Source organism: Uloborus diversus, chromosome 8 (genome assembly GCF_026930045.1).
Source record: "Uloborus diversus isolate 005 chromosome 8, Udiv.v.3.1, whole genome shotgun sequence".
In the NCBI taxonomy this organism is placed as follows: Eukaryota; Metazoa; Arthropoda; class Arachnida; order Araneae; family Uloboridae; genus Uloborus; species Uloborus diversus.
In genome coordinates, this window is record NC_072738.1 from 72528981 (window position 1) to 72551878 (window position 22898).

The 22898-nt window shown below is 31.7% G+C and overlaps 1 protein-coding gene across 1 annotated transcript in view; it reads left to right on the top strand.

Annotated features, from left to right (window-relative positions):
* Nucleotides 1-18853, top strand: part of LOC129227335 (transcription elongation factor S-II-like) — a 31358-nt gene extending 12505 nt beyond the window's left edge. Inside the window, exons 2-9 of the mRNA XM_054861878.1 lie at nt 8170-8232; nt 8313-8421; nt 9967-10197; nt 14170-14226; nt 16192-16346; nt 17127-17273; nt 17839-17910; nt 18638-18853. Of these exons, the coding sequence (XP_054717853.1) occupies nt 8170-8232; nt 8313-8421; nt 9967-10197; nt 14170-14226; nt 16192-16346; nt 17127-17273; nt 17839-17910; nt 18638-18646 (843 nt within the window). The 3' untranslated portion in view covers nt 18647-18853. The remainder of the gene's footprint in view (nt 1-8169; nt 8233-8312; nt 8422-9966; nt 10198-14169; nt 14227-16191; nt 16347-17126; nt 17274-17838; nt 17911-18637) is intronic.
* Nucleotides 18854-22898: the final 4045 nt, after the last annotated feature.

The following is a 22898-nucleotide window of genomic DNA, read 5'->3' on the forward strand; positions in this document are numbered from 1 at the left end:
AGAGACAAATGAATAAATGATGAGTAAACAGCACATAAATTACAAACTTCCACCATTACAATAGTTTTTTTGAGAACCCCCTTTCCACCCCTCAGCCTTCATGAACACCTAGGGGTTCGCAAACCACTGGTTGGGAAACGTGTAGATGAAGAAGGATTCGTGTTTCGCTTTTGCAGTAGGAGACATTTCACAGGATGGAAGAAAGATGAGAAGAGAACACTTTTGAATTGGCTGCTATATCAGTGGTGCAGCGAAGGGAGGGGGGAACACCCCTTCAGTTGCATTATATCCCCCCCAATTCAATTGCCCCCCAAAGGCATTGGTTTTAACATACATCCGTATTCTAATACAATACTTCATGCATATGAAAGACTGTTTTGATGAAAAAATCCCCTTTCAAAAGATATTTTTGATCAAGAAAACCCCTCCAGAAGGTATTACTGATCCAAAAAAAAAAAACCCTTCCAGAAGGTATTACTGATCCAAAAAAAAACCCTCCAGAAGGTATTACTGATCAAAAAACCCTTCCAGTAGGGATTTTTGTTCCAAAAACCCCCCTCTAGAAGGTATTTCTGGCTTTACTTTTATGGATAAGGGAAAAGCTCAATTTTGAATAACAACAAAACGTGGTGTTCAAAAGGCAAAATCTACTTTTGGAACATTTTCGACTGCCCACTCAAAAAGATCGCTTGGTGTTTGGATCTGGTTTTCGTATGGCCTCTGCAAACTTGCTCGAGCTGCCAGTCTCTTAATTGAACCGCCTACTCCATCACAAGGCCCTTTTCCATGCGCCGTGGCCGAAAAGTGCCACTCGGCTTCAATACCGAAATCTTTCTGATAAAGACAAAGGTTCAAAAAATGTTTCTTATTTTTGTATTGTGCGCCAGAACCGTCTGAAAAGTAATAGATTTTTTTTTGGAACTTATTTGTTAAATAAGGATGAGTTTCTTGAGAAAAGTGTAGACTGCGATTGTATTGTGTTCTAGGCAGTCAGAAATGACAACGAAGTTCAAGTGTTCAATTTTGCCGTTCTTAAAGTATATCACAAAGGGATGAACGGTGACCTGCTGACTAGTCCAGTGGTAGCTCTGGGCTTCATCCTGTAAAACTATGCTGTAATTTTCAGAGAAATCACATGTAATTACAAATTCTGACTCTCTGATGTTTTCTTTAATGTTGTTGAGGAATGATGCTTGTTGCTTTGCAATAAAATCATGTCGGACTAAAGAAGGCATGTTGCTGCAAAATAAATCTATAAATTCGTCTGAGGTTTTCTCAAACATCTCTAGGTTGCAGCGATCGACTGACACCCATTGGCGAAACTGAACTTTTTCAATTAAATTTTTTTCAAAAGAAGTTTCTAAAACTTTCCGTAAAGCAGTTTCTCCAGGGCAATACTCACAGTTCCCCATGTTGTTGATGGGTTACAAAGCATCTTTGCAATACATTCCTTGTAGGTTTTCAAGTTACCATCTGTAAGTGAATTTAGCTTAGCATTTTCCATCATCAACTTTATGTTTTGATGCGTTGTGCACACACATACAGAGTGTGTGCCGCTCTGCCCAGCTAATATACAGTGTTCTGGTTTTAATTCCGCAAATTTAGAGAAACCAATTTTTATATTTGGGTGCTTATCTTTGAAATGATTATAAGCTTCTTTTAGATTACACAAAATAAGTCTTTTTGATATTTTTGTCTTGCCTCCATCTGGCAGAGTAACTGTTACACAATCTTTCATTCCTGGCATCGCCCGGCTAATTTAATCGTTTTCGTAAAAAGAATGCACAGTTTCGACTGTTTCTGTTGATAAACACTTCCCTGGCTTTGGATTAGGACCTTCCATAAACCCTTTTTCTTTCAAAATTTGTTTTGACTGTCGAACTAAGTAGTTTGGAGCATTAAACTCACGCATTATCTTCCTAACACTCCATTTCTCGGGTAAAAATGTGAGAATCATAATTTTTTTTTGATCTATTTGTACAATTCAAAAAGTTGGTTTTCAGATTTTGAAGAACCAATTGGTCAATTTCAGTATCATTATCTGATGAAGAATTTTCAGCAGCAACAAAGAGTTTACGTTTCATAGATGAGATTTTTTTTACTTTAGTCGAAGCATACTGCTTGGAAGTTATTTTCTTCTTATCAATCGGGGACACACCTAATTCTTGAAGTGAAGTATTTAGTGTCTGAACAATTACTGAACTTGTTGCAAAGTCTGGATCTTCGTCTAGAACATTCACCTCCAACTCAGGAGAATCTTCATTTTCAGAATTTTTTTTACTAATGGGCACTGTATTTTTTTAACTTAGTTAGGTCTTTTCTACACTGATCACAAATCATGGAGCCATCAAGTATTTGTGAAAATGAACCTGTCATCCAAGATGTGATATTTCTCAGTTTTTTTCTATCTCGAACACGATGATTTGTTTTCTTCAATGGATTACAACACTAAACTCTTACCACAGTACTGCATTTTTCACTAGTTTCCATATTTTCTAAAAAATTCTTAAAACTTGCCTTTTAACTACAAGTTTTAATCATAGATTAAATTCGCTAACACATGAGAAATACTGAAGTTCAAAGTAATAATTCTTTTATGGTGAGGTATCACAACTATTTTACATTATGGAATGGATAACTTAAGACAGTAATAAAATTTAAAACACTACTTGTTAGCAAGGTCTCTAGTCACTGAATGAATGCTTGTGGAGAGTCTGGCTTGAGCAAGTTAGAAGAAATACCAGACTGCCACATGGGGGGCCATGTGGCAGACTGGTGTTTGTTTTAACTTGCACAGAAAGGTACCAACTTGCTAGATCTGCAGATACTGGATCAAGTGAATGGAAGGGAAAAGTTTTTTTTTAAATAATACTTGCTTATCAAACTATTTAGCCACAACAATATTTATTGTAAATTTATCAACTTTTCATACAGCATAAATTGATATAATTTTATTTAAATTTTGGTGTTTTATTTGCCTTAATTTTTACTAATATTTTTATAAGAAGAATTTAAAGTACAATGCATTCATATTTGTCATGAAAGCATTTACTACAAAATATTTTGCTACACTAAAATAATTATTATGTCAAAATCTGATATTTATGAAAAATAGGAGTCAGTAGTAAATTTTTTTGACAAAAAGTTCCCATTACCATCCCATCATAAAACTTTGCATGGCAGTTTATGAAAGTACTGTCTATTTATAGAATTTTTTTGAAAATTTTAAAAGTGGTACTTATTGAAAAAAATCAAAATCAAAAATTTGATTTGCACCAAAAAAAATCTTTTTTTACTACTACATAGGACATGTTGCATATCTCTTAAAAGAGCATTAAAAAAGCTACAAAATAACACCGGTCCCACCTCTCTAACTCAGTTTTGACAGCTTTTAGAGCAATTTGAAAATTGCTTGTTTTTAGTTTTTTTCACGATTTTTTGAAAACTTTACAAGGCCGTACACTAAAAACTATTCAAGATAAAAATTTGAAATTTTGTATTTTTGTTATTCTTAGTGCCCACTATATGTGTGCCAAATTTTATCAAAATCTGAGGGGGTGAGGTAAAATTTTAATTAAAAGTGTGTTGATTTGACACGGCATGACCCTATTATCTATTGATAGTTAATCATTTAATTAAAATGGAATGATTGTATGCTTCAGAATCTAATTAACCAAAAAAAAAAAATTGAATTACACATAAGCCTGGTAGCAGAAATTGCGAGATGTGGATGTGCCTCACAGATTCAGCGGCCTGCAGATAATTTTATAAAAGAACAAAAAGAAAGAAAGAAACACAAGAAATGAATAGACAAAAGGGAAAAAAAAATCTTATGGAGATTGTTTTTTGATCGGAAAAGGGATGCTTCTGTATTTTAGCTAAAAACATAGTCACAATATTTGGTCATTCACAAAATTGAAGTAGACAAGATGCTTAAGCAGGGGTCTGTCCAGGATTTTTCACAGGGTCCGTTTTTTGTGAAAAAACAAATAATTTTGTGAAAAATGAATTAATTTTGTGAAAAATCAAAAAATTTCGCAAAAAAAAAAAAAAAAAAAAATTTGTTAAAACGAAATTTTAGAATTTAGAGATGGCACAAACTGCATCAATTAAACTTAAAGTTGAGTGTTTTCTTCTTCTATGACGAGAAAATCATTCTGGATTTTTTTTTCTGATATTTGGCGGGGGGGGGGGGGGGCATCGCACTTTCAAGTATCAATATATATCTACCATTCTGCATTATGTTAAATTATACTAGATATATTTCTGTACAGTATTTAAAATAATTGTAACAAAAATATAAATAAATAAAACAAAATTCAGAATAGGGTTCAGCATTCAACCTTTTGACCCAAGACATTCTTAAAAAGCACGAAATTTCGTTTCTAACTTATAAATTCCGTGATTTTAACAAAAATAAAAAGATATTTCAATTGTTTACCTCTTAACAAAGCGTAATAATCATCAAAAATTCGAAAAATCGGATTCCCATAGCCGTTGCAAAGAGATCGCAATTCTCAAAGTGAAGGCATCAAAAGTATAAAAACGGCTTGTAAAAGAAATATTTTCGATAAAATTATTTTAAAATTGCATTTTAGAGTCCTATGATAACATATCATTAATATCTGTGAACACAGTTGACCCCCCAAAAAAATAATAATAAAATAAAATAAACCATCTATTCAGCATTTTAATTTTTGACTCATAACAGAAAATGGAATTTTGCTTTGAGAGTTCTAACAGAAATAAAAAAGAGACTTTTCATTTATTTGAATCCAAATAAAGCGAAGTTAGCTTGAAAAAAGAACAAAATATGATTCTCAATATCGGATGTTCAAAGATTGCATTTTTCAAAATGGAGACATCTAAAGAAAAAAAAACGGTAATTAAAAGAGTTTGCTTAAAGTTAATCATCCTTGTTAGCATCGAAAAATCAAAACCCATATAATTTTCTCCCAAAATAACAAGTGAACTTCGCACCGTACCGTAAAAACGCAAATATTGACAAGCCGACAAAATGATGAGAATATTTTCTAATCTCATTATTAAAGGTTCAACGCCAGACGCTAAGTGGTGATAGTTTTGAAGTTGGTAACCCTATCTGAAGCGATCATATTTTTTCCTCACCCTTACTATCCCTTTGCAGTTCTAAGTTCATTTTGCAGATATATATTATTATTGTTTATTAAATCATGAGCGGAGAAAAGTGCTTACTAATGCCTTTTCAGAAAAGTTTACAACAACACCGCTGTTAATTAGCTAAAACAAACAACCATTATATTTATTTGGCAGTAGCAATTATTTATCGCTTGCAGGAGCATCGGAGCATCGCAAGAGTGCCGATTTTTTCGTTTCTTTTTTTTTTTTTTTTTTTTTTCAAAATTAGCCGATTTTGTATAAGCTGATCCCTCTATTTTGACTTAAAAAAAGGTTCCAAAAATTATCGGTTTATACACAGAAATATGCGTTATTTTGCTTTCAGATTTGCTCTTTCAATAAACAATTTGTGACAGATCCGATCTTGTTTATCAGAATTTTGTGAAGGGTCCGTTTTGTTTGATCGGGATTTTGTGAAAGGTCCGTTTTGTTTGATCGGATTTTTGTGAAGGGTCCGTTAACGGACCCAAATATCCTCTAACCAGACCCCTGTTAAGTGCCCAAGTTTTCAAAAACAAAGCGGAATTGGATGTTTTATTTCACTGCTAACAAATGAAAATTTTGTAAAATGTGCTGCAAATCTTTTTTTAATAATAATACTTTTTTGGGGAACTGAAAAATTTCATATTTGAAATTTTACTTTAGCCTCATTGCTTTGGATGCAAAAGTGCTAAAACTTTTCATTTAAAATGTAGTCTCATGAGGATTTTAATTTTCAATAATATTTTCCCTACAAATTCAGAAATTTATATAATTTTTGGCATAGTCGCCATGTTTAGTCATTCCTAAAATATATGGTACGCAAGACTCTTTGAGTGCCTACATTTTTATAAACGAAATTGGATGTTTATTGCAATGCAAACTATTGTAAATTATGCAAAATGTGCCATTTTTTCGGATAATTCTTAATTATTATCTTGAAAAGTGCAAAATTTTGTCCTCAGAATATTATCGTATCTTCATTGCTTTAGAGGCTGAAAAATAGACTATTTTATCTAAATTGTAGTTTTTAAAAGAATTTTGAATTTGTCTACTTTTATGTAACAAATTCAAAATTGTATTTGTAATCATGTATTTTTCGCGTAGACGCCATGTTTTGGTCATTCGCAATATGGAAAGAAATGAGACCTTGCCTGAGTTTCCAAAAACAGAATTGGATCAATACAAAACTATTGAAAATAACATAAAATGTTCAATAAATCATTTTTTTTTGTAAAATTATTTTTGTAAAAAATGAAATATTATATCTGCACAATTGTATTTGATCCTCATTGCTTTGGAGGCTTTGCTATAAACTAGAACTTTCATCCAAAAGGCAGTTTCCTGCCAACTTCTTATTTATTTATTTAATCGATAAAGGCTTAGAATTGCATTTAAAATTCACTTAACAAGATTATAGCTCCTACTGTATATAAATTAAAAATTTCAAATAAATATCAAACGCAGAAAACTTCGTTCTCTCAATTAGGGCCAACATTTTTAACGTACAGGTAAATTTTTACTACCATAATTGTGAAAAATGTTAAATCGGTTTTTAATTGATGTCTCCGGTAATTAAGTTTTACAAAAACGAGGTCAAGCTAAGCTTTCGATCAAGTCACCTTTTGAATGAAAAATGAACTATCGAAATCGGTTCATCTGTTTAAGAGCTACGATGCCACAAAAAGACACGCTGATACACACTTTTAAAACTTATTTCCCCTTCCTTTTTGCAACAAGGGGGGGGGGGGGGTGTACAAATTGGCTTCTGAAATGATAACTTATAATTTATAATGGGGAGTAAAACCTAATTTAAACGGAATTCAAGAGTCTTTCATTCAAATATTTAAAAAATTTTAGAATAGAAATGATCTTTTCAAGATCCGTCAAAAAAGTAACGGATATGGATATATATCTTTATTTTCCCTCCGATATCTGCCGATACGGATACGGATATCCGGAACATCACTAATTATAAACTGCAGGTTTTCTGCAGAAATCTGTACAATTTCTGCAGAAAATTTGTCAGAGGTTTCTCTCACATTTGAACAGAATTGCTCTGCAGATCAGGCATCTGTTCTGCAACGTAGGTCGCAAATTTAGTAGTACAGTCCGACACCAATTTAACGAACCTCTATTTAACGAATTTCGCGGTTTAGCAAATTTTCCTTTTTCCCCCAACTAAAATGAAGGTAAAAACGATTATTTACTGAATAATGAACCTCGAAATAACAAATTATTTCAACGGCCAAATTTGAGTTAGGAAATATTGGATTGTTTTCTAAATGCTACATCCATATTGTCCAAAGCAGAAAATTGCTTTTTTTTTTTTTTTTTTTTGGAATCAGCAATTTTTGATGAGCGAGGGCAAGAGGACATCCAACAAATAGTGATTTGATACTGAAAGCGATAGTGAAACTATTATTAAAACTTTCTTTTTCAAATGCCTTACATGGCCTGGAAACTAGAAAAATATATCTCATGCAGCAGGCTGCAAAAGACACACTATTTTTTTTCTTTCCATAAAGTCAAAAGAGAACTATTTCGAATAACATTTACTCAGCAGTTTAAAAATTTTAAATTAACTAACGTGTAATAAGTCGTGGAATGCTGAATAAAAAGTAAATTTTCTAATTATGGATATTTTTGCACAGTTGCTTATTAAGGCTTTTAAATAAGGTAAATGCGTTTAAAAGAAAAATCACACCCCAATATTATGAATAACCCTGACTTAATGTATAAAATTTTCAGTTCCGATGAATTCATTAAATTGGGGGTCCAACTGTTTATTCTGCTTTGGGGCATACCCGTTAATAAAAATATATTAAGTTTTTTATGTAAACAATTCCACTAATTAATAATATTAACATACAGTCGAATTCCGCTATACTGAACCCAGTATGCAACAATCCATGGACATACCTTTTTGTATTCTAAAACCAGCAAATAACAATGAATTTGAAACAGTCAACCCTCTGTATATTGGTTTACAATTAATAATACAGTGTATACAAGTGTAAATATGTATTTCAGGAACAAGCTATGGATTTGCTGAAGGCTCTTCGAGACTTGCCAATAACATTGGATATATTACAAGTAAGTTGTTTAAAAAAATCATTATGAATATTTTATAGTTTCTTTAAATTAAAAAAATTGTGATCAACTTTTTTCTGCAGAAAACCAGAATTGGTATGACTGTGAATTCACTTAGAAAATCATCAAGTGATGATGAAGTAATAACCTTATCAAAAAGTTTAATAAAAGCATGGAAGAAATTATTACCAGGTATATAAATGACAGTTTTTGCTTCTGTTTTTTTTTTAAATTATTGTTATTGTTTATCTTTAATGCCTAAAAAGTATTTGCTTTATTTTAGTAGTATTTCCCCTAGATCTAAAAAGGGGCATGACGCTTCCTAATAAAAAGGCACTTTCTCATATGATTTTTTAAAAGTACATAAAAAACCCACGAAGTTTTGTACTTTAATTTTCCCCACACTCATTCTAGCAGATAAGGGGAGCGGGAAGACTTACATTTCAAAGTCCACCAAAAGTGAATTTACTCCCATTCGAAGAGGAAAATGCTTATGTGATGAAGTGTTGATAAATTTTAAAGGGGCAAGAAGAGCACATTGGGAAATGCAAAAGAAAAAAGGCAGAGTGTTGTGCCCTTCCAAAATTTTAACACTATGTTATGGTAAACATAATGCAATGCTTTTCTTTTTAGTATCAATACCCATTCTTCTTTTTATTACTTTTTGAATTCCACTATTAATTTTCAACTTTTAAAATTTACCAATATAATTTGTTGGTGTCAATAAGCCTGCCACTATGTACATTAGAGATATCTGCCAACTTTTATGCGTAGTCCTAACATTTAAGCATTTTAGCCGTTATGCTTTTAAACGCCAGTTCCAATTTTTTATGCATTTCAAAATCTGATTGCTTCTGCTTCTGTGATGAATACTCATTTATATTTACTATGCAGTTCTGCTACTTTTTCATCAGTAACTTTATGTTGATGACTATTATTTTCAACCCTTCCTATGTTTTATCTTTTGCTGAGGACTTACAAGCTTATCTGCCCATTTAGTGTTAACTTTCAATGCACTCTGCCCTTTTTTTATTCCTCAATGCGTCCTCCTTGCCCTTTTGAAGTTTTGACAAAACTTCATCACAAAGGCAAGTTTTTTAAACATACCCTCATTTGTCTTTTATTGGATTTGATTATAAATCTGATTGTTTTTAATGTTTTTTGTATAGTCATCTAAACTTAACATTAAAAAGATTCTTAATAATTATTTGAAAAATAAAACTACAAGAGTAATTCAAAGGAAAAAAAATGCTATTAAGAAATATATTGAATTGTATGCGTGTAGTGCCCTTTTAATTGAATTGAGTTGGTTTTTGATCTGGAAGCACCCTGCCTCTTTTTTGGTCGGGCCCATTTGTGTCCATTTGTCCTGTTTTGTCGTGGTATCCATCTTGTATAACTTAAAAGCTAAGTAATCTTGAGGTTTGTATGTAGGGCCTGAACAGTTTCTAGTTGCAAACTTTTGTTTTTGGATTTATAAAATCTCTATGTGTTTTTAAAAACCACTTCCCATTGCCCATTTTTTACTTTACACATTGGTCCTGTATTTATAGTTAAAGTTTTGGTTTATCTTTTTAGATTTCAATGGATAAGAGATAAAATTTCTTTTATCAGGATTCTCTTGAGCCCATTTTTGACCCTCTTCTCTTTCTTTCTTTCTTTTTTTTTTTTTTTTTGTATGAACATTTTTAAAAATTTTTTTTGCCCAGAAACTAATTATAAGCATTATCTTTGAAGAAACTCCCAGTGCTAAAACAGATGGCAATGGAAGTAGCAAAGAATCAAAAGGTGAGAACTCTAATGGAGGTACAGCATCTAATCAATCTCAGAAAAAAGAATCTGCTAAAGAAGCTGAATCCAAATCTTCTGCTACTTCAGCTCCAAAACAGACATCTTTCCCTGCCGATACTACAAATACAGTTAGGCTCAAATGTCGTGAACTGTTAGCAGCAGCCTTGAAAGTGGAAGGTATGGTATGTTTTCATATGTTTGCTCTAGTGTCTATAGTTAGAAATTTTTTTACAGTCGAAACTCATTAATTCAAATAAGATTAAAAGGAATTGCTGCCAATGGGAACTACATTTGCGATCCCCATCCTGTTTGTTCTTCCATTAAGACTAACTACGGTTAAGACCAACTGATTTTAGATATTTCTTTGAGGTTTTAACAAAGTTCTTCTGTATCAATGTTTATATTTTTTAATGCTGTCTGATGGTTCATCAATAAGACTAGTCTGAATGTCCTGATTTAAATCCATAAATTTTCCTTTATTTAATTGTTTTCAGCTTTTAAATGAGCCAAACACAGTAGTAGTAGACTTTGGCCCATGAGGGCCAAGGTCTGCTCTGCCCATCTGAGTTTCCCTGCCTAAGGGCTCTGGAGTTCAAGGCAGATGTTCCAGTTAGGTGGTCAACCGGACGCCAAACCTCCAGGGTTTGGTCCCCAACCACGCTTAGTACTCTATTTTATCAACCCAATGAAGGGACGAATGACTGAATCAACCATGCTGAACCCGGGCCTGCAGCACGCTCTACCACTGAGCTACTGGCTTTCAAGCTTTTAAATACCCAAACTTGATTTGCCCTAACAAGTTAAAGCTGACTGGCATGACTCTTCACAGGGGTTGCAATGTTTTCTAGCAGAATTTTATTACTTTTTGTAACAAGCTTTGTTTTAAATTTTCAGAATTGCATTGCTGCAATTCGAGGATGGGAATGCGTAAGAAAGCCACACCACAAAATATTTGGTTTTTTAATGTAAAAATAATGTATACAATTCATAGCTTAGTTTTCTAGCTACACTTTGTTTTGGCTAGTCCCCCAAACCTCATTGTTAGTTCTATCAAATGTTTTATTTCAACAACAGCACTCCAGAAAAAAATGTAATTTAGTTATCCTATGAAGGAAGATAGAAATATGTACTAAGTTCAAAACTTTTATTAATGTAAATAAGAGCCTTTTTTTTTGGGTGAAAAAATTAGATCATTCATGCTACCATAATAAAATGTATAAATAACTTACTAAAAAAATTGAGAAAAATGTGAGCTTCACTACTATATTATAAATAATATTTTGACTTCTTTCTGATGCAACATTCAATTTTATTTTTCTAATTAATTAAACTTTTTAAACAAATAAAATATTTCCAATTCTGTTGTTGTTTCAACTTGAACACGTGAAGTGATTGTTATTTTATTTTTTACATCACTATGCTGTATTGCCTTTAATAGTCGAAATTAGAAAAGCACTGGAAATGAATTTTATATTCTAAATTAGGGATTCACTGATCAATCAGCAGTAATTAGCCATATTGGCCACTCTCTTTTCCGATTATTTATAATCTGCCAATTTTTATCCGCTAATCAGCAGAAAAAAAAATATGCCTTGAAAGACAAGAAATTATTCTGAATGAGTTCAATAAATAAATAATTTTCTATAAGAAAAGGTAACATGTAATGATAAATTAACACTAATAATAAAAATATCGGAATTAAAGGTTAAGGCGGGAAATCAATTTAGGAGGCCGTAATTTTAGTGTTTTTCGTAATTTTTTTAACAGGAAAAAAATAATCATTTTTTTTTTTTAACTTGGGGAACATTTTATTTATATTTTGAAGTACATCTTGTAATTTTGTAAAGTCATTTCCACCAGAATTAGTGGAGTTAGAAGCTGCTGTGCATTAGCGATCGCCATCAGAGCTTGTTACTGGTGTGCATTACCGAAGCCACAATTTTTGCTGTAATCATTACAATTTTTCTTTCTGGTAAACAACATATTTCCCTAAAATATCAACCTAATAGTGATCACAAAAGTTGAAAATTTCACCTTTTTGAGATGTTTGATTACAATGTTATTTTTTATTACCATTTTTTTTCACACTTCTTGCATTATACAGGGTTCGTACGGGTCATGGAAATCCTGGAAAGTCATGGAAAAAAATTAGTGAATTTCAGACCTGGAAAAGTCATGGAAAGTTGAAATTTTCATTGAAAGTCATGGAAATTTATATCAAGTCATGGAAAAATGTCCTGGACAAAGAGAAAGTAACTAAAGGAGCATTAGAAATCTTGAGTGACTTAACAGTATAGCACATAAAAGCTATTAAAAGTGGAAAATTGAACGATCCCAAAATCAAATTTGAATTTTGAAATCCCGTTGCATCCACTTCTGTCGCAGCTGCTTGCTTTTTTCGTGATGTGATTTTACTGCTTGGACATCACTTATTTTGAATTTACTGTTATTTTTGACACTTCTTATGTTTCATATTCTATAGTAACGAAATTTCACGTTCTTAGTTTTGAAACGCCCACTCAAAAAAAAAAAAGCAATTCAATTTCATCTGTGTACGATTCCATTACTCGTAAGAACTTTATTATTAAACTTATCAGAGTTTATCTTAATTTGTTGAAAGCTTTAGAAAATAAAGATCTTTAGTCAGGCGATAGAATATAGAAAAAGATAAATTCTAATACTTTAAAACAGTAGTGCCCAACATACGGGGCGCAAAACTAATCCATGCGACCCACTGCTACGTTCAATGTCAGGAATCAAACATGTTCTGAAATTTCCGCACCTAATTAATTTATATGCATTTGAAAATGTGCAAATAAGTAAACAAAACAAGTATACTTTTGAATCAGAAGATCGATTCATTACTAAATGGTTTTTTTTTTTTTTTGTTAAAGATCTGATTTAGAGACATAAAAAACTAAACTATGTGGCTTTTCTTTAAAGAACCAAAATACTGTCAAGTAATGTGAATGATTAAATGCACTGTAGACACTAAAAGGCAACTTTTGAAGCAAATTTATTGAAACTTAATGATGATTCATTCAACCTTTGTCCCATTCAATATCATTCTGCCTGTTTATAAATAAAATATCAGACATTTAAGCATCATCATATTCGTTTCACTGCGGTTTTACTTTACTGAAATTTATATGATGAAGACAAATAAGAATAGTTTAGTTTTTTAAGTGTACGCTTATATTTTTTCCATTACGAGTAAGTGCTTCAATGAGGCTGTGGCATTCATGTAGACGTTTTGCTAATGCTCATTTCCAAAAATTATCAAGTTTGAGATTAAATAGTGCTATTCTCTTCGAGTAACGAGGTCATGAAAATTTTCATTGAAGTCATGAAAGAAGTCATGAAAAAGTCCATCCAAACAGAGTATGAACCCTGATTATAGAAATGTTTCATTTATAATATCATCAAATAGTTAGGTTCATATAAAGTATAATTAAATAAAGAATATTTATGCAAATTTTCAGAATGATTGATCAAAAACTCTTTGAGCCAGAATGCACACCAGTTGGAAAAACATTGTTTCTAGAAAAATGCAGTAAAGAGAAGAAAAAAAAAATGCTGGGAACGTTTTTTAATCTCCACTGTCACTTTAAGTGCTCATAGAATCGGAATTTTTCACTCAAATTTTGGGAAAATATTATTGAGCATTTTTACTAACATTTTATGACATAAAAAAGTGGATTTTTTGACCGGCATAAACTGGTTTCCCCCTTAAATCATTCATTTAAAAAAATTATAATTAATGCAAATTTTTTTAAAAGAGTATGAGTTATTAAGTGATTATTTATATGTGTATTTGTTAGTTCTCCCTCTCCCCCAAACGTTTTTTGTTCAGTTTAGACAATTCCAACATACATTTTTATAAAGTTGAAATTGTAATTAAAAAAAATCAATGTGTGAGAATGTGTTGTATTTAAATCTTTATTATTATAATTATTTGGCAGCTGATTAATTGACCATTGGCACTGATTTGGTGAATCATCTTTTGCAGATTAATCAGTTAATTGGCCAACTTACCTATTGGCGCAACCCCTATTCTAAACTCATCTCTTGTTTTGTATACAATATTCTAACAATGTGTCCACATTTTATGGCTTAGTGTTCTTTTGCATAACAAAATTGTCTTTGCAGTGGATATTGAAGATGATTTCCAAGACGCTGAAGAACTTGGTGCAAAAATTGAAGATTATATCCTTTTCAATTTTCTTATTATTGCTATCTCCCCCCCCCCCCCCCCCCTGTATTTTACTGCTTTACTCAATATTTTGGCATTATTTATAAATGCAACTCATTTCTTCTTGCTTTAGGCAAGGTATAAAGTAGTGGTCAAATTCTTTAAGGTATAGTAAAATAATGTAGTATAATCCGTTTTATTCTAAAGTTTAGATATTTTAATCTATTAATAGCATATTTTAGGTACTTTATTTAACCTGAAAACAAAAAGTTTAAAAGCCGGTGCACTGTTTTATTATTCAACTGTATTAATCATTTTACAACAAAATGGCATGTTAGGGCTCGGGGAACTTTTAAAAAAGTTTTAGTTACTTTACAGCGAACAATGGCAGTAACATTAAATAAGACAAACCTTCTTCAAGTGCCAACTAATTAAGAGAATGTTCTAGAGACAAGCAGATTGCAACATTGCAAGCAGCATTAGAAGTAAGTGTTTGGTAGTCACATTTTGTGTCCAAAAGTTTGGATTTAAAGCTTTGATTCCTTAAGTTTTGGATCACATTGAAACTTTTCTGTCCCAATTCATTGTTAGGAAGACACATGGTTGTCCCAAAGGATAAATTTCTATGCAGTTTTGACATGCAATCAATTTTGTCTTTAAAAGTCATTTTCTTTAGTATATTTTACAAACATGCTATTGGCAGATTACAGTACATTAATCAAAAAAAGAAAAGTGTTTGGATATACATATATTTTATTCATTAAAAATAGCACATTGGTTGTTCCATCTGACACCTAGAAACTTTACTAGGTGCCATCTTGACACGTAGATTTAAATTTGTACTTCAAACATCAAATGCAAGTGCTTGTCACAAAACAGACAAACATTAACTGAAAAATCACACCTCGCCCATCTGACTCAATATTGTAAAAAAATGGTTTAATAAACTGACATTTTTTATATTTCTCTCAGTAGTCAGAGTTAAAGAGAAATTGAAGAATGTTCATTGTGTTTTGCATTAGAGATAGTAAAATCAGCAATCCTTTTATTAATGTTCTTATTGCAGCCATGCTGCAGGTTGTTCACCACAGACTAAATGATTAATGCAAAAAAAAGCAATTGAAAAAATGATAATTTACTCTAAAACTGATGAAGTAATCCTTATTATTTTACTTTCAGAAAAAAAAATGGTTGAAAAACATCTGCATTTTTAAGAAAAAGTAGCACAGCTGTTATCGTTGCAAAAAATTAATTAAAATAATTAAATTAATCAAATTGCCTTTTTTTTTTTTTTTTTGCAAATGAAAGAAAAATAATATTGTAGTTATTAAAAAAAAATGCTTGGTGAAATGAAGTAGAAAAAGGGGCCACTTTTATTTAGTGATATCTTTTATGTATATTTATTAATTTATTAGAACAGAAAGCAAGTTGTTTATGAGGCTTGTTTTAGTTAGGTGAAATGTCAACAAAAGGAACGTATTTAGTGCATTCTGGGAAAAGTTCTTTGGTTTTAATTCAATGGCCTAGGAAATCTCTTGTGGGAGAATTCTTAAACTCACTTGGTAATTGCTTATTCTCCTTTGCCTTTTTGAATGAAGTTCAATTGTAATAATATATTGATAGGTCCAGACAGTGAGGTCTGTTAAAGCACATTTTTTTACATTGTGTTTCTTAAGTAAGGTTATTAATTTATGCATATCACCACAAAAGTCAAGCAATCGGAAAAATCAACATTAGCCGGTGAATATCTAAATTCACCACGATGAGAGTAAACATTCTCCAATTTCAGTCATTTACAATGATATATATATCTGTATTGTCGCCTCAAAGCAATGGTAAGACATCTAAGCCTGAAGACAACTCTAACATATCTTACTGTTGCTCTGAGATGACGATATATGCACATGTGTGTAAAATTGAGTGAGAATCAATGTATTTCTAAAAAACATATACATTGCTTGTGCCTTAACATACAAAACGTATATATGACGAATTTGGAGATACAAATATGAAGTACAAAAACAGGGTGAGAAGTAGAGTCGCTAATTTGAAGGATGCAAAAAATCCAGCTCTACGAGTCAATGTTTTAAAAGGAATAATTGAGCCTGCTAAAATTGCTGTTATGACAGCTGATGTAAGTTGATTGATTTTATTAATCACTGTTTGTACCTTGTTTGTTGATGTATTTTTATGTTAGAATCAATGTAATCTAACAAATTTGTTATCAACCAAGCATATATGGAGACCTGCATCTAAGTTTTGAGCCTCCTGCTACAAAATCTGTAGATCCCTTCCCCAGAGGCCAGCAATGTATATTTGGAACATTAATTAGTCTTAGTGCCAGGTTTGTTTGTTTTTTCATTTTTGTTTTTTATTTCTTGGGCTGTTGAGCCCCTTAAGGACATGCCCCCCCCCCCCCCCTCGGCACTGCGAGGTCTGGGGGTACGCAGAACAAGGCCTGCACAGATGGTGATACAGAAATAAAAGTATTATGAGATACAAAACAGGAGATAGAAAATTTTTATAAGCCTAGTTTTTGTTTTAAGTGAAATCCCCCCCCCCTCCACACACAATTTGAGTATGCTTTTTAGAACATTATTGCACTTTTCTAAACATTTGGCATTGCTAAAACAATTTATCAGTTTGAAAAGAAAAAAAATATTTTAGTGCAACAAAAATATAAATATATAACAATAGAGTTCGGCTTGCAAAGAGTTTCTTTTTTTTAATTTCAAAACTAACTATCTCGCTTTTAATCTCTGTCTATGTGATTGTTAATATTATAACAAGTGCTTGACCTGTAAAGAATTTTTTTATTATTATTTTAACTAAATAGCCCATTTTAGATCTCTATGTGATTTTTTATATAATGGAAACCTTCTTAACTTTAAACTTGATTTATCTTTGTTAATAGGAAATGGCCAGTGAGGAAATGAAAACCTTGCGGCAGAAATTCACCAAAGAAGCCATTAACGACCACCAAATGGCAGTCACAGGAGGAACAAAAACTGATCTTTTGAAATGTGGGAAGTGCAAGAAAAGCAATTGTACCTATAACCAGGTGAATATTGAATCAACTGTAATGCTTCAAATATTATGTGATTTTTCAGAGCTAGTCTTCATAATTTGATATTTATTATATTGATTTATTGTTGCACTGCATAAAAACATTTCTTTCAATAAAATTCTTTGAACTTCTCTTCAATAAATTGATTTTTTATCTTTTTGTATAGACATAAAAATGCCAAACAAATGTTAAAGTTGCACCCTAAATTTTGCCAATGTTAATTTTTGCCCATTTTGGTTTTTGAAGAACTGTAACAGAAGTTACTCTCGTGTGCATAAAAAGGTGATAAATTATCGCACTTATGATGTAAGAAAATTATTTTATTGGTATTTTATGGTTATCTGAATTTTTTAAAAATACTTTTCTGTGTTGGAAGTAACATTTTGAAGAATTCTCATTATCGTTTTTTGCAAAATATTCTTTCAAGCTTTTTTTTCTTTGCTAAGAACTTGTTAGTTTGTACATGTTGCACTTACACACACACAACACACACACATATACCTGAACTGCCTAGTAATCTAGCTGAGTAGTTTTGTAACAATAAAATGTATTTATTTAGGTTCAAACAAGAAGTGCAGATGAACCTATGACAACATTTGTATATTGCAATGAGTGTGGACACAGGTGGAAGGTAAGTTACTGAAATTATTTTAAAGTTTTTTTATCAGAAAATCTAGATGAAGTTTCATAAATCATTTCTCCTTTTGAGCACCCCCCCCCCTCCCCCATATTTGATAAAAAAATTTATTGGCCTTTTTAAAAAACTTTTATTTGTTTGTATAGGTTTCTCTCACACATAAAGTTAAAAACAGTTATATAATATAACATGCAAAGTAAAATAATTGTGTAGAAGTTTGAATTTATTTTTTAGAATTTTATTTCCTCTTATTTTTTTTAGATTTTTTCTTTTTTTTTTACATTTATTAATTATTTGAATTATAACTATTTGTTAAATTTTGTTATAACATTAATTTATTTGTCCTAATAGTTCCGTAGACCCTCGTTTTGTGCGGTGTTTACTCCTTTATTTTATTTTACGCAGATGTGGCAATGCAAACAGATAAAATTCCCCCCCTCTCAAAATCCAAATTCCTGAGATTGCAGATTATGCATAATAAACTTCATTCTGGCGCGCTAATAATCAACGCTTTTCATTCTGAGAAAACATTAAATTGTATTTAGTTTTATTCTTTCTGGTGCTTTCATCTTTTCTTCAAAAAATGGTGTTATGCTGATCGCAAATTATTTTACTTCCTGAGAAAATTTGTTTTTTTTTTCTTAATTTGTCGTGTGTGTGTTTTCCTTCGCCTATTTTATAACTTCCTAAATTGTCACTGATTTTTTTTTTTTTTTTTCAGTTTTGTTAAGTGGTTCATTCATCTATTCCTTATGTTCAGAAGCACGATACAATAGGGCATCTGGATTTGTATTCGTCTAGTGTAAATATATTTTTGTTGGCATCACATTTTGCTGAGAAGTTCACTTTGTTATAAACTGCATCATCATCATTTACATATTTCAGATGTTTATATAAAAAAAATCATTTTGCAATTTTTTAAGAACTACATGTTATTTTTTGTGACTGTTGCAACATTTTATTGCAAAATAATAGTATTTACCAGATAAATCTTGCATGTTTAATGTACTACTGAAACTTCCATTGAAATGTGGCTAGGAAAATGCTTTTTTGAACTCTGAATATTTTCTATGGTAGAGTTTGGCATATCATTTATTTAATATATTTGAAATGCGAGGGTGAAAATATTCTGCCATTTTTAGAAATTGCCACCGATTTTTATTTGTTTGAAAACTTTCTAAATTGTGGTCCCTCCTCCATCTTCTTGAAAAACATCATGTTTTATGTTAAAAAGGCAGCTTAATAAAAATATCTGAGGAATGTAAACTTCCATCCCTATCTGGAATTTCTGTTGCTTAGAGTGAAATTTGATTCTTTGCTTTTTGAATGAGCTTTTTTCTGCCTTTTAGTGTTAAAGCCATAGGTTTGCATTTGAATAAGTTGTCTTGAAATCTACTGACCCTCAAAAGGAAGCAGGCCTAACTAAATTTTAAAACACAAGCAATGCCTTGGAAAAGAACACTCCAAAAATTAAGAGATCAAGCTTATTATTTTACTTATTTATATTGGTATTGGTCTTTTGAGATAATTGAGTAATTACTAAACTAAAGCTAAGTGATTCAACCTAGGGTGGCCATTAAAAAAATCACCTCATTTTTTGAAATGAATAGTCTGAAAGAAAAAAAAAGTCACTACGGAAAATAAATATTTATTGGATGTTTTGTTTTCAAGGATATTGCAATAATAAATATAATAATAATAATAAATGTATTTAAAGTAAAAATTTCCAACCTATACAGTTGCCTACTCTTCCTATTCAGATATTTGGCACTGCTCCTGTTGGTTCAATGTAAGGAGTAAATTTAAGAGATATTTTTTTAAAAATCAATAGGTTTTGAGATGAGGACAGTTTTGAGATCTCCATGAATGTGTTGATTGGCTGTTAACTTAATATTTTTTCATCTTAAACTTGAAGAACAATTATTATACATTATTTTTGTCTTTTTTCTTTATTTCTGCCATTTCCAGCATGTTCATTTTAAAAAGTCATCCTGGAAAAGAACAGCAAAAAGTTACTCCATTAATTCTTGGTTACCACAATATTAGATGTTTGAACTTTTGATATTTAGTAATCTTTCACCTATCCATTTGCTGAAGAAACCAATCAAAATAGGTACATTAGTGAAAAAGAACTTTGAACAAAAAGAATAAATAATGAAGTGTTTAAAAATTCAAGATTGTTTGTTTTTCACACAATTTAAAATTACTTTCCAATCGCATCCAAATGCTCATGCATTAAAGCAGCATTTTTAATGAAATTATTTTTGGAAACTCTGTTATATCTGTAAGCTACCTCTGAATCAGTGATGTATCTGCATAAATGAAAGTGAAACTTGATATTCTTTGGGACTAATGGAAATTAACATATAATCAAGAGATTATGATATGTACAACTTTTCTGTTTAAAAAGCAATTCATTAGATGAAGAATAAATGGCAACATTTTTTTTTCCTGTTGGACTGTTCACTGTAATATTTAGAGATATCAAATGGTTAGTAGATAAATTTGCCAGATTTTAAAACTCTTAGCCAAATATATATTCTAAAGATAATTCATACAATTAAGTTAAATAAGATACTCAACAGCTATGTGTAGGATATTTAATTTTTACTCTACAACCAACATACAAGGACGGATCCAGAAAGTATTCAAAGAGGTGGCGATTGATTTTGCACAGATACTTATCGTTTTATAAATTCCCAAACCTCCTCCCCGTAACATTATGGAAAATCATTTCAAACTAAGTTCTTTTTTTCTGAAACTCCGAAAAAATTCCGGAGGAGTGTACTGAACCCCCTTACCTTAATTCATTAAAGGTGTCCTATTACTGCTTGTTTTGGACTACAAGTTGAAAACTTTCCAGGGGAGAGCTTTCAAACCGCATCTAATATTGTCCAAAAAGGTTTTGGAACTTTGGAAAACTTCCTGTACAAAATTCCGCTCCCTATCACTTAAATGTTAAGAAATGTGCTGCAATTGCAATTTCAAGAATAAAATTCTAAAAAAAAATCCTATGGAGAGCCCCCCCCCCCCCTTTTCCTAATATTTTTGAAGATTGTGGGTATCGAAAATATGCCGAGGGAGAGTGCCTGCATCTTGGCTCAAAGAGAGGTGCTTGCCCCCATCGCCACTCCCTTGTATCCGTCCTTTCCAACATATACGAGGGCTGTTTTTTTTATCAACTTCCGATGTGGTAAAAATAAAACTAGTGTGAGTAATTGAATAAATTTATTATCAAAAGTTAAGTACATTATTAGTTACTTTTCAACATAATCGCCATTTAAATTGAGGCATTTTTTATACCTGGGTACAAGCTTCTTAATACCTTCTCCATAGAAGTTTGCTGCCAGTGATTTGAGATGGGTGTTCACGGCATTTTTTGTAGCCTAAGTTGTCAGTTATGCTAGTGTATAGGGCTGACCTTGAAATCTCAGGAAACTGATCAGATAGGTCCGTAATCGTAAACCTACGATTGCTTCTTACAGTTTGGTCAACTCAATCAACGAGGTCTTCGTTTGCGACCGACTTTTGTCCTTGACCCCTTCATCATGAATGTCACCTCGTCCATCTGTAAATTTCCTACACCAATCACGCACTGCACTGTCAATCATAAAGCTTTCACTGTATACTCGTTTCATTCTATGGTGAATTTCTGCTGGGGATAACCCTTCAGCTTGCAAGAAGCGAATGACACTTGACGGGAGATTCTATCATGGTAGCCATGTTTGTGTGTCACTAGATTAACTGGTAATGGCGTCGGACGCCCGAAAACGAGTGAGGTTGAAGTGGGAGAGGTTCGCAGTCGACTGCCGCGCATTGCTGCCCGATTCCGCTCGCCTTGCCGTCTAGCGGCACGATCGGAAGTTGAAAAAAAAAACAGCCCTCATGTTACAGCAGACAGTGATTCTGAGTGATGACGGAATTTAAAAGATCCTTTTACATATTTTTAAGGATTGAGAAGACTTCTCTCCATTCAAAAAGCTGTTTAGCCAAACAGAAACCTCCCTTTAAACTGTATCACTTCCCTAGTGGCTTTAATTGAAATTTCTTCCAAAGGTTACTGATCATAGAGCACTTTTATTAGTCAAGCTGTCAAGCATTTAATTTCTTTAAAAAATGGTTATAAAATTTTACTTATTAAATAAATATCTGAAGTTGGTCATAAAAATGAAATGTATATATGCGTGAGGAGAGACTAAGAAGTTTCATGCAGGATTTGAAATATGAATGTTAAATGATTCAAATTATGTATACATATGCAACTAATGCTGTGCTGTAAGATTTAATTTCAAAGTCTTTATTCCATCTTATAGCAACATTATCAGGGGTCTGTCCAGAATTTTTCACAGGGTCCGTTTTTTGTGAAAAATCAAATAATTTTGTGAAAAATCAAATAACTTCGCAAAAAAAAAAAAAAATTTTTTTGTAAAACCAAAATTTTAGAATTTTGAGCTAGCGCATTTTGATTTGAGATTTGCTCTTTCAATAAACAATTTGTGAAAGATCCGTTTTTGTTTATCAAAATTTTGTGAAGGGTCCATTTTGGTTGATCGGAATTTGAAAAATCAGTTTTGGTTGATTGGATTTTTGTGAAGGATCCGTTAACGGACCCAAATTTCCTCTGGCCAGACCCTTGATTATGTTGGTTTATTAATCCTTTGGAATATTTTTACTCTGCATTTAACAATTTGCCTCCTTTCCTAAACTGGAATTCTGCACTGAATTATCAGTTGGTAATTTATTTTTTTAACTTGCATGAACTGCTACATCTACCAGAATAATTATTTTTGCTGTTATGTATCTAAACTTAAGCGTGTGCAGAAATGCACCAAGTTCTGTTAAAAGACTGTCCTTAAATGATGTCACACTATTTTCATCACATTTAACTCCTCTTCTCCTGCTTTATATAGCACTGCATCTTACCCCTAGTCACACATCACATATTTTACATGCATGTTGTAAAAAATGTTTTTATTTCAACT